Source organism: Hyperolius riggenbachi, chromosome 1 (assembly GCF_040937935.1).
Source record: "Hyperolius riggenbachi isolate aHypRig1 chromosome 1, aHypRig1.pri, whole genome shotgun sequence".
NCBI lineage: Eukaryota > Metazoa > Chordata > Amphibia > Anura > Hyperoliidae > Hyperolius > Hyperolius riggenbachi.
The window spans coordinates 427779530-427794188 of record NC_090646.1 but is presented as its reverse complement, the minus strand read 5'-3'; the positions used below and the strand labels follow the sequence as shown (position 1 = coordinate 427794188).

The window sequence follows — 14659 nt, the reverse complement described above, 5'->3', positions numbered from 1 at the left end:
ACTACTTAAGCCCACAGAGTTGTTTATTTTTTGCATCTGAGCAACTTTCACCTTCCATTCATTTGCCAATAACTTTATCACTATTCATCACAATGAATTGATCTATATGTTGTTTTTTCCGCCACCAATTAGGCTTTCTTTGGGTGATACATTTTGCTAAGAATTAATTTATTCTAAATCCATTTCAACAGGAATATTAAGAAAGAAATGAAAAAAAATCATTATTTCTCAGTTTTTGGCCATTATAGTTTGAAATTTATACATACTACCGTAATTAAAACACATGTATTTTATTTGCCCATTTGTCCCGGTTATTACACCATTTAAATTATGTCCCTATCACAATGTATGGCGCCGATATTTTATTTGGGAATAAAGGTGCATTTTTTCAATTTGCGTCCATCACTATTTACAAGCCCATAATTTAAAACATATTAATATACTCCTTTGACATGCATATTTAAAAAGTTCAGACCCTTAGGTAACTATTTAAGTTGTTTGTTTGTTTTTTAATTGTAATTTTTTTTTATTAAAAAATGAATTTGGGTAATTTGTGGTGTGGGAGGTAAACAGCTAATTTTAAATGTAAAATCATGTATTTGTTTAATAAAAAATAGATGCAGGTGTAGTTTTACTATTTGGCCGCAAGATGGCCACAGTCAAAAAGTCGTGGAAGCGAGATCGTACACTTCCAGGAAGTATTAGGAGGACAGGAAACTTTTTGGAACAAGAAAAACCGCAGCCTCTGATAAGAGGCTGTTGGCTTTTCTGCGGGGGGCTTTGATCAATGAATGGAATCTATAATCCCATTCATTGATCGCTGGGCTAACGGGAGCATGCGCAACCCATCTGGACGAGAATGTTCGTCCAGATGGGCTTAAGTGGTTAATATCTACTCTGAAGACCATGTACTTTATATCGTATACAGTTTAATGCACATTTACTGTATATTTATTTCATTTGGTAAAGAGGCCACTACTGCACCAAATAGCCAAGGCACTGGAATACTTGGTATCCAGTTCAGGTTCTTTTTCACATTATGTTTTGTTGCTTATTGAACACCTGAAGTGAGAGGGATACGGAGGCTGACATATTTATTTCCGTTTAAATAATGCACATTGCCTGGCTGTCGTACTGATCCTCTGCGTCCAATACTTTTAGCATTACACCCTGAACAAGCATGCAGATCAGATGTTTTTGATTGAAGTCTGACTGGATTAGCTGCTTGCTTGTTTCACGTGGGAGATTCAGACACTACTGATGCCAAATAGATCAGCAGGGCTGCCAGGCAACTGCTATTGTTTAAAAGGAAATAAATATGTCAACCTATGTAGCCCTCTCACTTCAGGTGTTTTTTCATGTTTTAATTCTTGAAATACATATTATTCAAAGGGATCTAAAGTGGTGGGATATTTACACATGTCCTTAAAGCAGAACCAAGCTCTTGCACAGCACACAATGAAAAGTCTTTATTCCACATATAGTTGCTTAAGAAATCCCCTGCTCTGTTTTTCTGTGTTCATTTACCCAGATCAAACTGTCTAATTAGTTCTTATTAGCTCTTTAGTGTTCCTGGCAAAGTGAAACCAAGTTCTAAATTTCACTTTTTAGGATTTCCATAAATTAAAATAAGGACATTTTTTTGCCATAAAAGTTATCATGCTGTGGCTAATCTGTTACAGCAGAGAGGAAATTCCATGTTCAGTTCTGCTTTAGGGGGGAAACTAAGTGCGGGTAATTGGTCTGAAAAACTGAAATGCACTGACTTTTTCTTCTCTTCGCCATATCTGGACGCATATATCCGTCCAGATAGGCAGTGGTGCTGCAGCCGTGTGGTGCGCGCGATCGGGCGCGCGCCCGCGCGCGCCCCCGCTGCCTCCCGCTGCCCCCCCGATCAGTGAATGGGAATATAATTCCCATTCACCGATCCAAGTCCCCGACAGAAATACCAACGCTTTCTCATCAGAGAGCGTGGTATTTCTGCCCCCAGGAAACAGCTTCTCTTCATTTTAGTTCCTAGATGCGACATCGTTCGCATCTAGGAATTTTTTGAATGTGGCCATCTTGTGGCCAAATAGTAAACTGCACCCACATACCTGTATTGAATAAAAAATACATTATATTACATCTAAAATTGGCTATTTACCTCCCAAACTAAAATTACCCAAATACATTTTTGTATTAGAAAAAAATAAAAAAAAATTACAATTAAAAAAAAAAAAAACTACATAAATAGTTACCTAAGGGTCTGAACTTTTTAAATATACATGTCAAGAGAGTATCTTATTACATTTTTTAAAAGTATAAGCTTGTAAATAGTGATGGACGCAAATTGAAAAAATGCACCTTTATTTCTAAATAAAATATCGGCGCCATAAATTGTGATAGGGACGTAATTTAAATGGTGTAATAAGCGGGACAAATGGGCACATAAAATGCATGGGTTTTAATTACTGTAGCATGTATTAATTTTAAACTATAATGGCCAAAAACTGAGAAATAATGATTTTTTTCCATTTCTATCTTAATCTTCCAGTTAAAATGTATTTACAGTAAAGTGGCTCTTAGCAAAATGTACTACCTAAAGAAAGCCTAATTAGTGGCGGAAAAAACGAGATATAGATCAATTAATTTTGATAAGTAGCGATAAAGTTATTAGCGAATGAATGGGAGGTGAACATTGCTCGGATGCATAAGATTTTCGAAGCTGTAGGCTGAAGTGGTTAAAAAGGTAAAGTGTCCCATCCCAAATAAGATGACGGTACTGTCCAGAAGCCTCAATGCAAAATTGCCATCTGTATTTACATTCATGCTGCCACTAATTAATACTCAGTAGTGGAAAATTAGAATAAGAAAGGGGAATCCTTGGAGCAGATTTATAATGTTTGGGGGAATTCAAGAAGATCTTCTGGCTACTCCCATTATTTGAAAACATGGTAAGTGCACACAGTGAACGCCAGCAGAGGCAAATGAAAGAATGGGGTGGATTCCCAAGACATCTGCATTGAAGTAGTAGTAAGCCAGGAGAACCCTCTATGTCTGACTGAGATGGGGGAACATAACCAGCAAGTCCGTAACTGTGGCTATATGATGCAAAATGTCAGTAAGCCAAAAGGTAACACAGGCAGAAGAGTAAATCCAGTTACTGGTGGTTATTTGGGCAGATCTTAAGGAATGTGAATAGGTTTTAGACACAACTGTCAATATCTCGTAAATCAAGCATAAATGTTGGACAAATTGCAAGACTGCGAATAGGTCTCATAATAATTTATCTGCCATATTCTTTACAACCAGTGTGATGTTGGTGGAGCCATAAAACTGCAACAATTGCACCTAATACTCTACTCTACTATTCTTCCCCTGCTTAACCTCTCACATTGCCACAAGCAAGTCTTCTCACAACCTCCTTCTTTTGAACTCTTTTCCCAAAATCACATTTGTCATGTCCCAAGGCTTGAAACCCTGAAAACTCACCTTCACAGAAAAAACATACAAATCTGTTCCCTCTGCAGACATGTGTCTACATCTTCTTCCTACTGCACCTGCTGTCAAAGATTGCCTCAATTGTATCACCACCCCACCTGGTGTCTCCATCCACTCTCCTTTAAATTGTAAGCTCTTCTCTTTTGCTGCTTGTTTCACCAAAGCATCCTGTACTTATATTGCTGGGTGGTCTCATATGACTATGGATGAATTTGTTATGCTTAACTATCTATATTGCGCTCTATACAGCGCCATGGAACATAATAGTACTATGTAAATAAAACATAATGACTCAGGGTACCAATGCTACTACTGCAACAATTAAATAGGTGGCAAAACGTCTGATTCATTGTCATCCTTGCTGACACAGCTGTAATGGGCCAGTGCCACGTAGCACAGATCCTTAGGCAGTAATGGGGATCTCACAGTGTCTGTGCATGCAGATGGATGAAGATAAAAGGATTGCTGTGACTCTCATTTTTCTTTCCTGAACAACAAGACCACCCTGTGCATGAGCAGGATCTGGGTATAAAGTAGTAGCGGCCTTTCTGTGCTGGGAATGTTTCCATGAAGCAAGGTATGCTTAGACACAATGAAAATGCCACCACTGTTCTCATTTAAAAATCACAAGCTGTCATTCTGATCCTCTGACCCAGAATAAACATGCAGATCAAGTGTAGTGACTCTTCTCTGTCTGCACAGCTACAAGCTTGCTGTAGGTTGGCGACTCTTAACCAATTGAAGTTAATGCCCCTTCATGGCAGCCAGACTCTTTTTAGAAGGAGGTCAGCAAATGCAGCTCCTATAATCTCTCAGCACACGTCCACTGAACGCAGAGACAAACCTATTATAAACGACCTTTCACATCTATCAAAGCAACCGAGGTGACATGTGACATGATGAGATAGACATGTGTAAGTACTGTCCCAAGCACACAAATGACTATGTTGTGTTCCCCTTTTTCTTTCTCTGCCTGAAAAAGTAAAAAATCAGGTATGCAAGTAACAGTTTCTGTCTGGGTCAGGACTGGGTCAAACTATAGCATAACCCTCACTGATAAGTAGTTACAGCCATTAAACACTTTCCTGTCAGTAAATGGCTTCTGAGAGCAGCAGAGAGATTAAAGGGCCAATAGTTAATAGATTTGAGCTCTGGCATACTTCAATAAAGGTGTAACTGAACAGAGATAATGAAACAGTAAAAACTTAAAAACTATATTCAAATGTAAAATAAATCTGTAAGATATCTAAAAAAAAGGTCATTTTTAGGAAAAGGAGGATAGATACTATTGTTTATCTCATCAGTTTATTTTCACCCTGGATGTTCTTTAAAAGAAAACTACAAATCTGTTTACCTCTCCTTAGCATTACCTAACTAGTTGAAATGCATGAATATACCATAACAATCATAATAATTCTATCTTTCCATAAAAAATAATTGCTGTAAAACAACAAAATGCATTTTACAAATATTAAATTATAGATATATTTGTTTTAATTGTCTTTAGTTAGAAAGTATAGAAAATTGCTAATCATTAAATAACAGTAAAAAGTCTCCTGTTTACTGGGGACCGAAATGGTTGTTCAGCTAAAAAAAGATAGACATCTTCTCATTGCAGCTTCTGTAGCTGTGAAAAAGTCACACTTTTCTACTCCACTGATTGGGAATAACCTTTTCATGAACTAATCCTGCTCCTCCACCAGCAGACATATAAAGCTATCCATATGTTCACTGGATATGGATTTACTGAATAAATTGCCATATAAAATTTTGATTAAAACACACTAAATGCTGGATGATTTTGACCTTTTGGACAGAACATCCATTAGACTTTTTCCAGTAAAAGATTATCAGAAGCACTAAGGGGAAAATGTTGAAATGAAACTCGGTGCTCAGATCTCTGTCCATTTCATTGTAATATCCAAATCAATGAACCAGCTTTTTTTTGTTTAAAATACTAATGCTAAATAATTATATATTCACCAAAACTGTCATTAAGACATAACTGCCTATAAATTGCCTTCACCTATTAGGCATACATGTGCTAATCTAGCGACTCTCATAAAATTGCTAGAGCAATGTAATTAGTATTTACAGTCATGTTACCTTCATTTTTGTATTCTGGCATAACTTACTTGACAGGTTTATGTGAAGGATTTGTGGCTACTCAAACCTTCGCTGTGCTGATAATCAGCCTGACGCATATTTCCGACAGAAGCACAAGAAACCTATATAAAGGTCTAATAGTGAGTTTACCATTACTTTACTGGTAAAAAAAAAATGACTTCTTCTATAGCCGCTCTTACTGTTTACTTCCTGTGTAATTTATGACATAGATTTAGGCTTCATTTCACTTCTTTTCTGGTTAATTCACCTACTCTCCGTGCAGGAGTTTGTGTGTGAACACAATCGTCATCACCATCATAATTGCCTACAAAGAAGTCAATTTTTTTATTTTGATTTTTACAAAGGCCCAGCCACGCTTTTCGTTTTACCCAATCAGATTCATAATCTATTACAGAGAAAACGTATTTAGACCCAAAAGGATATTGGGCAGCCTAGTGGGTTAGGATATTAGGCAGCCTAGTAGAGGTTCTCCCCTTGCACTGTGCCCAAGGATATTGACTGGAGAGAGTTTGTAGCCCCTCCTTGGTTTATGTGGGTTTCCTTCTACAGTTCAGGAACAAACGTCTAGGTTATCTTGACTAACCCTTTCATCCTGGCCTGTGATAGGGATATTAGGCTGAAAGTTTGTTTGAGAATTGGAGGAACAGTTAATGGAATTAATTATTCAGTGAATTTATTAAATGAGATTAAGTATATATATATAGAGAGAGAGAGAGAGAGAGAGAGAGAGAGAGAGAGAGAGAGAGAGAGAGAGAGAGAAAGGTTGAAAAGTTGTGCCCTCAAGGGATCACCTCTTCATAGTTAGCTATCCATCTTTCCCTTTGCCATAATCACTAATCGCCAAGCAATTAAAAACTTCCATGCCATTAAATACTGCTATGTTCTCCCTTCCTTATTTTATTTCATGTTCTCCTGCCTCTTGTGAACTTGTTTTGGTTAATTGTTTTTCTCAAGTTAGTAATCCACACTCCTTGCTTGAATACAATGCTGCCTGGTTTGTTGAGGCATCAAAAATGAAAGATAACATGAGAAAATGTATAAAAATTACTTATTATTGCGTGATCCAAGAGAACTAAGTAATGTAAGCTAGTGATGCAGATTGGTCAATACAATCAAGCTATTCCTCGCTTGCTATGCCATCCTTTTTCCATAAAGAGGTAAAGTAATATGATCATATACGCCTCACTTGGTATATCTGCCACTGATGTGGGCCAAGAGAACCAGTATGGAAACTGGCATACACATAGTTGATATCTGGGAGAGGAAGGGGAAGGACAGACCTTATAAGGGCTTGGTGACTGTCTTCCTTAGATACAAGTGAAATGCAAAACTGCCACTACCATTTTCCCAGCCAGCAGCACTACACATACCCAGCCGCTGCAGTAGAGTAGGTATACTGCCAGCCTTGCCAATAACAGCAGAGATATAGACATCTGATTTCCATAGACTGCTGCATATGGGGCTAGTGGGCCATATATCGCCTCAATATATTGCTGATAAATATCAAATATATACTGCCATCCAGTTCTTCGCTAGATTCGGCTATTCTTTTCTGTCTGGAGACTTATTGATTTCCTGCTATACAGAAGCACTGATGTACAGGATAATAATACTATTAACATTATTACAGATGTGAAGTATATACTGTGAAGCAGCTGTAATTGATCTATCAGCAGAACAGATTGTAGCTGTAATCGGATAAAGGCATAAATGATGGTAAAATCACCAATCATATAGCGCTTAGGTGTCCATGTGATACCACAGAACAACACAAGCAGCCTATACCAATATATTGCTAACATAGGAACGCACCACTCCAGATTTTAGCACCTTTACTTATGTCTGAATAATTCTGCATTCCATTTAGAGTTGGCACAGGGGTCCATGGCACAATTTGGGTACACCACTCTGGGTGGATTACTGAAATATATGACTACATACAGTATACAGTAAATTCAGTGCTGGTGGGGGGGGGGGGGTAGGGGGAGGGAGGGTAGGAAAATGGAGATGACAATTATTTGGTATAGGTATTACAATGGAATAACACTATATTATCATGCCTATTTTATGCCATATGCATAGTCTACGTGGCATCTGTATGAAGATGCAATATATGTAAGTAAGCCCAATGTATTATACCTTGTGCCTGCCTAGCTCCCAGTATTCCTGTCGTTGGACCACCTGCGCCCTGCATGCCACCTAGTTGGAACCAGAAGTCGGTAATCTTGATCTCCATGAGAATCTCCCCCCATACAGCACGGTTGGTTAAAGGCAGCATCAGGTGCACCGTGCACCAACGTTCAGCCTCGGATCTGAGGATATTGTCATTGGATCTCTGCCTAGGGAATTGTCCTATTGAGCAATTGAGATTTATTATCTAAATGCTCTTAAAACCATATCAGCGAGAAAAGTCAAGTCAAATTAAATCACAGCTGGGCTTTTAAGCATGCCAGGAGCATCATCGCCTCCTCCTATCCATGTGTGAGTGTCCTGAGCACCTAGCTGTGTCTCACCAAGGTAATCTGTCTCTCAGTATAGGCACTCATCTACTATAAATTACTATGTCACATCATCCAATAAATACACCAAGGAGATCAATCTGAAACGCACCGATATGCCTGGGCAAGGCATCATCAGCTGAAAATAACCTACATGCATTAAATAAAAACAGACAAAATGCAGTGTTCGGTAACCCTTAGCAATCAGTAACATGACTGTTTTGTGTTTGCTAAGTACTAATGAAGATGAAACCTGGTACACACAACCAATTTTAATTGGCCAATTTTACCATTTCCATATAGTATAAGAGCTAACCTACAAAATCTGTTCATAGAATTCAAAATCTGTTGGCCCTCATGCTACATGGAGGGGGTAAAATTAGTCAGTGATTGGTCAATTAATATTGCATGTGTGTATGCACCCTGATTATATTGGGTCGTTGTAATCACATCCTATGCATGTAGGTTTGAACACAGAATCCCATATTGCTGACACACAGATGATGAGAGGGTACCTACATGTCAGTGATGTCCCCTGCCTTGGAGAGGTCCTTGAGCACCGGGAAGGCTCCGATCCCCATTTGCTTGTCACAGGCAATCCTGGTGGAGTTACAAGTGCACGAGTCCGGGCAGGCCAGTCCCCTCCAAAACAACAGCAGTAAGATCCAGCAAGCGCCCCACACCTGCGTTAGTAAATTGGGGCCAGGTAACCTTTTCCAAAGGCCCATGACGGTTGCCAGGTCCAACAAACGCCCCTGGACGCCCCCTAAAATCCCCAATGCCTATAGCAATGTCTCCTGGCGATGGACGGTCCTTCAGGATGGTGCCTGTTATTATCGAAGTCTGTCTGGAGTCATAATCCTTCAGAGAGAAAAAAAAAAAAGAGGGGGACTCTCGATGTTAAGTAACGCAGACCATCATTGGAGAGCAGCGCCTGGGATGAGATAGGCTGGTAGTGGCAGGGATGCAGACGGAGATGCCTCCTCTATGGAGTGAGTGGGGAGGCTGGCGAGCTGGCCACACTGCTGGTGCTGCTGCTGCTGCTGCTGCTGCTGCTACACTCACATGCTGCTGTTGCTAACGCTCCTCAGATCTCTCCTCTCTCTGCAAGAAAAAAGCACACACATAAAGGGGGACACAATCAGCTAGCCATCTAACAGGCACATCCACAGCACCACGCGTGGTTATTCACCAGTGATAAAGCACATCCATCAGAGATACAAAACTGAAGCCTGAGTCATCATTTCACACGCAGCAGCGGCAGCATCACTCACCCTTCCAGTCTCCCTGCCATATGAAGGCACTCACTCCACTTCCCAACACCTCAGCTGATGATGACTGATGCTGAGCAGCAGCTAATGCTGACTGCACACACTGCTCTGTACTTGGCAGCGAGCGGTCAGCTTAGCTTCACTTGTGCCTCGCTAAGATGACTGGAAATTGTCAATGTTGCCAGTAATAAGAGCTGTGCCTTGTACAGGAACCACTGATGCACGCAGAGAGCATTGGCTTCCATACAGATCAGCTGGCAGGGCTGCTGCTGCTGCTACAAATCACCACTATGCATTGCACAGGCATCAGCAGCATCAGCATCACAGATGGGGGGAATGGAGACTCAGGACAGGTGAGCAATGAGCAGACACATCACAGCAAGCTCCTACCTGGGAGGGCTGCAGTGATTTCAGCTCCTTCCCCAATAGAGAGAGCGATGGATGGATAAATAGCTCCGCACTGAATCTCTGCTATCTGCTTTTCACACACTACTGTCTCTAGCGCTGATCATAATGAGTGGAGCTTCTCCCTCCCATCCCCATGCCAATAGCTGGGGAAGAAGAAGTGACGTGGAGCTCTGACGCAGGACAGGGGCAGAAACTCAGGCTAATTCTCCTAGAGCCCAAAGGAGCAAGACAAAGCAACAAGAGGGAGACCAGTGGGGGTTTGCCTTCATCAAGGCACAATTATGCAAAAACACACTTACACTGTGACACACACTCACACTCACTCCATTCCTCAGTGCACCCATCAAGTCTCGTTGCCCTTTAAAGATCCTCTGAATGATAGAAATGGGGGGGGGGGGGGGGGAGGGGGGGGGATGGCTTCATTATATATTGCTCACGATCAGATGGTGCAAGGAACCCAACTACACCTACACTAGACATTCCGGGGAGACGTGATCGGAATGCAGAGGCTGCTGCTGTTTACCATGACAATTACCTGCTGGCTGCTGGCTGCTACCAATACTAGCAGCCGTCACTAGCAGTGCAGTGCTGGGGTATTAACACTGACTACATTTCATTGGACACGCCCCACTTTCATCTCTTTAATTGTGAACGTGATATTATTCACCCCCTATCACATTATGTCATTTCTAGAAGTGGCTTCTCTCCTTCTAGAGATCAGAACCCATTTTCAAAGCACTCACCATAATAGGAACATGACTTCCATGTTCACCTGCAGGGCAAGCTGGTGCTCTCATTCCTAGATTTTTGCATTCAAGGGTGTTATTATATATTATTGGGCGTAGTTTACAAGGTAAGCTGCGCATGATGCTATTCATCAACAGAGCCTATTGCCAATTGCCGAATGCTTATTAGTCATGAACGCACAGCATTAGAAACGTGTGTCTGGGAATATGGCTTTTCATTTGTGGTCTTGGAGCTTTTTTTTCCGCAGTAATTTAAAAGAAGCAGAGAAATCTACCGCATTGACAGGCGAGGATGCTCAGACAGACAGGAGAGCTCTACTGACCTCGTGTGGACAAAATATGTTCTGCAGCCTTAAAAACCAAAGATAGTGATGAGGTGACTGATGGTGAACTTTGTTCTTCCGTTTCTAGTATACAGTATGTGCAGTGTTTTTTTTGTTTTGTTTTTTTTTTGGGGGGGGGGGGGGGGGGGTTATAATGGCCTAAGAGTTGTACGCTTTTTTTTAAGTAAACCTAAACTGAGTAAAATTATTTAAAATAAGTACATGATGCACCTGGGAATGACTTTTACATACTTACCTCACTGTCAGTTCCTCTCAGAGGCTCAACATTTTTTACTTACAATGATTCCTTCCAGTTCTGAAATATATCAGTTGCTGTCAGACTCAGTTATATATTAGTTGCTGTCAGTTATAGCTGAAAGGACAACTAATGTGTAAAGTAATGTCCATGTTTCCCTATGACTCAAGTGGGTGATAATACAGTTTAACATTGTGCTGACCTGGCCATTTTTAGAATGGAGGACAGAGAATTCCATTGGTCACAGGGAACAAACAGGAGGCAGAAGAGAAAGAGATTGAGGCGTAGACTACACAGGAGGTAAGTATGACTTGTGTATGTTTATTTTGACCTTTGATTGTCAGTTCAGGTTTGCTTTAAATACACTCTTGGGTAAAGGCCAATAAAAAATAAACTTCTTCAGACCTGTATAGAATGTTCAAAGATAAATCACATCTACATTACTCCTCAGCAATATCAATCTCACTCCGAACATTCTGTAGAGATGGCCCAAACAATTTGCCGACTAACAGTTCCTGGCAAACGTGGGCTATTCGCCATTTGCGTCTAACACAATTGAAAAAAAAATTGCGTTCGCATTTTACATTAAAGTCAATGGCCACTGATTTTAGTGGTTAATAGCAAAGCCATAGTATAGCTAGAGCTCCATGTTATGTGTGCGAAATATAAAACAAATGACATGGGGTCCCCCCTCCTGAGCCTCTTTAACCCCTTTTCCCCCATGGAAGCTGGGATAGCCAGATAGCAGAGCCCGTGGGTGGGCACTATAAATGCGGTGGGCAGGGAGGAGAGCGGCGGAGGATACAGAGTGACCCACGCATAACATGGAGCTCTAGCTATACTATGTATAGCTAGAGCTTAAGCATCTTTAAATTTCCCTCCAGGGCTCCTCATTGGTTTGGTAACAGACCAGTGGAGAGCCTTGGAGGGAAATTTAAAGCTGCTTAAGGTCTAGCTATACTAGACTTAGTACATTTAGAGCTGCGCGGAGAGCGGCAGTGTGTGGTGTTGGGTGTGGAAGAGATCTTCAATTAAGGATGGCGTGGGAACATTTTTTTAAAGGTACAGGTAAGTATTTATGGTAAATTGAGAAAAATAAAATACTTTTTTTCATGGTTGTGTTTTTATTTAATTTAACCATTTATGGAAATGAGTAAATTATGTATACATCTATTCTCCCCTGTAATCACCAGTCAATCACCTGTCAATCACCTGTCAATCACCCCATCACCACCTGTTACTGCCTCCAATCAGGTAAGACCCTAACCTGCCTCTTACGGGCATCTGATCACCCTCCCACACCATCACATCGCCCACAGACCTACCTCTCAGTGAATACTTTGGGATGTCTTCTTTCCAAAATGGGGTCATTTGGGGGGTATTTATACTATCCTGGAATTTTAGCATCTCATGAAACATGACAGGTGCTCAGAAAAGTCAGAGATGCTTCAAAATGGGAAAATTCACTTTTGGCACCATAGTTTGTAAACCCTATAACTTTTACCCAAACCAATAAATATACACTGAATATTTTTTTTTTATCAAAGACATGTAGCACAATAAATTTGGACAAAAATGTATACAGAAATTTTACTTTATTTGAAAAATGTCAGCACAGAAAGTAAAAAAAAATATTTTTTTTGACAAAATTCATGTCTTTTTTGATGAATATAATAAAAACGAAAACTCGCAGCCGCAATCAAATAGCACCAAAAGAAAGTTGTATTAGTGACAAAAAAAGGAGGTAAAATTCATTTAGATAGTACGTTGTATGACCGAGCAATAAACTGTGAAAGCTGCAGTGGTCTGAATGGAGAAAAAGGCTCTGGTCCTTAAGGGGCGAAAGACTGTGGTCCTCAAGTGGTTAAATTTCCCTTCAGGGCTCCTCATTGGTTTGTTAACAGACTTGGAGGGAAATGTAAAGCTGCTTAAAGGAACACTATAGATTAACATTTTTTTTTTTCAATTGAGATAGGTATAGTTTGGGAAGTGCTGTTAAGTACTTGTGCATACATTTGAATGCTTATCTCTTTGTTTACTGTTATCAAATTCCTTTCATACTTTACTGATGGAACAATCTGAGATGGGTGACAGGCCAGTGTATCATGAGAGGAGGGGGATTCCCTCACACTTCATATGTTAACCCGGTGTGTGAGAGAAAGCTCTCACTGCCTTTGCCTGTCTCTGAGAGCTGTCTGCAGAAAGCAGAGGAAATACATGTTAAAAATGTATGTTGTGCAACATAAACATTCATAATAGTGTGTGACACCTGATACCACATAGCTTTTCATATAACTCTGCTTCAATATTACACTGTTCTTAGCATGTCAGACTGCAGAGATTCACCTATACAAATGAGACATTCCAAACGTAGCTAAAATTTACTCACAATGAATTAAGGCTTTTGCCTCTGATATTTAACATGAAAAGTAGGAAAATGTTTACACAGCTACTTAGACATTATTTTTACATTGTAATTTTGGAACACTTGGTTTGATAGTGGTCCTTTAAGCTCTAGCTATACTTAGTATAGCTAGAGCTGCACAGAAAGCAGTGGTGTTTGGTGTCGGATGTGGCAGAGATCGTCAATCAAGCTCATTAGAGGATATTGGCCTGGGACTTGTCCGAGGATATTGGTGTAGGAACATTTTTTAAAGGTACAGGTAAGTATTTATGGTTAATTAACAAAAATAAAATACTTTTTCATGGTTGTGTTTTCTTTCATTTAACCCTTTATGGAAATGGGTAAGGGGTACTTTGTGCCCCTATACTCATTTCTCCTGGAGAGGAGGCAGGCATCTGAGGTCCCCTGTAACGCTGGCTGTGATACAAACTAAAGAGTTACACAGAAAATACGAAAATCGAGGTCAGATCGTTAACTGAGGTCATACACTCGAAGTCTGAGATTTGCGGTACAAAGGGGTTAAGACAGAGCAATGTCAATTACAGGCTAGGATCATACACATAAATCAGATGTCTGAGGTACAATTAAGGATGAGACAGAGACGAGGTCGATAGGCTAGCCGAGGTCAATATTAGGTATTAGATGACTGTAGTACAGAGGGATAAGACTTTAATGAATAGTGGAGGGCTTGCCGGGTCATACACAGAAAAACAATTACAATAATATACAATACTAAACAATGATAGATATATATCGCAAACACTGCATATGCAGGATCTTCTAAAACAATTAGCATATTGTGATAAAGTTCATTATTTTCTGTAATGTACTGATAAACATTAGACTTTCATATATGTTAGATTCAAATACACACAACTGAAGTAGTTCAAGCCTTTTATTGTTTTAATATTGATGATTTTGGCATATAGCTCATGAAAACCCAAATGTGTTATCTCAAAAAATTAGCATATTTCATCCGACCAGTAAAAGAAAAGTGTTTTTAAAACAAAAAAAGTCAACCTTCAAATAATTATGTTCAGTTATGCACTCAATACTTGGTCGGGAATCTTTTTGCAGAAATGACTGCTTCAATGCGGCGTGGCATGGAGGCAATTAGCCTGTGGCACTGCTCAGGTGTTATGG

General features: G+C 40.0%; 1 protein-coding gene across 6 annotated transcripts in view; it reads right to left on the bottom strand.

Moving 5' to 3' along the window:
• NTRK2 (neurotrophic receptor tyrosine kinase 2) overlaps positions 1 to 14659 on the bottom strand; it is a 384661-nt gene that overhangs the window by 328729 nt on the left and 41273 nt on the right. For 4 of the 6 annotated variants that reach the window (XM_068237088.1, XM_068237097.1, XM_068237108.1 and 1 more), the window contains exons 1-2: positions 9770 to 9887; positions 8628 to 9212 (exon numbers count right to left, since the gene is read on the bottom strand). In XM_068237088.1, the coding sequence (XP_068093189.1) occupies positions 8628 to 8836 (209 nt within the window). In that variant the 5' untranslated portion in view covers positions 8837 to 9212; positions 9770 to 9887. Of the gene's footprint in view, positions 1 to 8627; positions 9213 to 9382; positions 9428 to 9769; positions 9888 to 14659 lie in introns of those variants that run through there. The other 2 variants (XM_068237091.1, XM_068237090.1) reach the window with 2 other exon arrangements.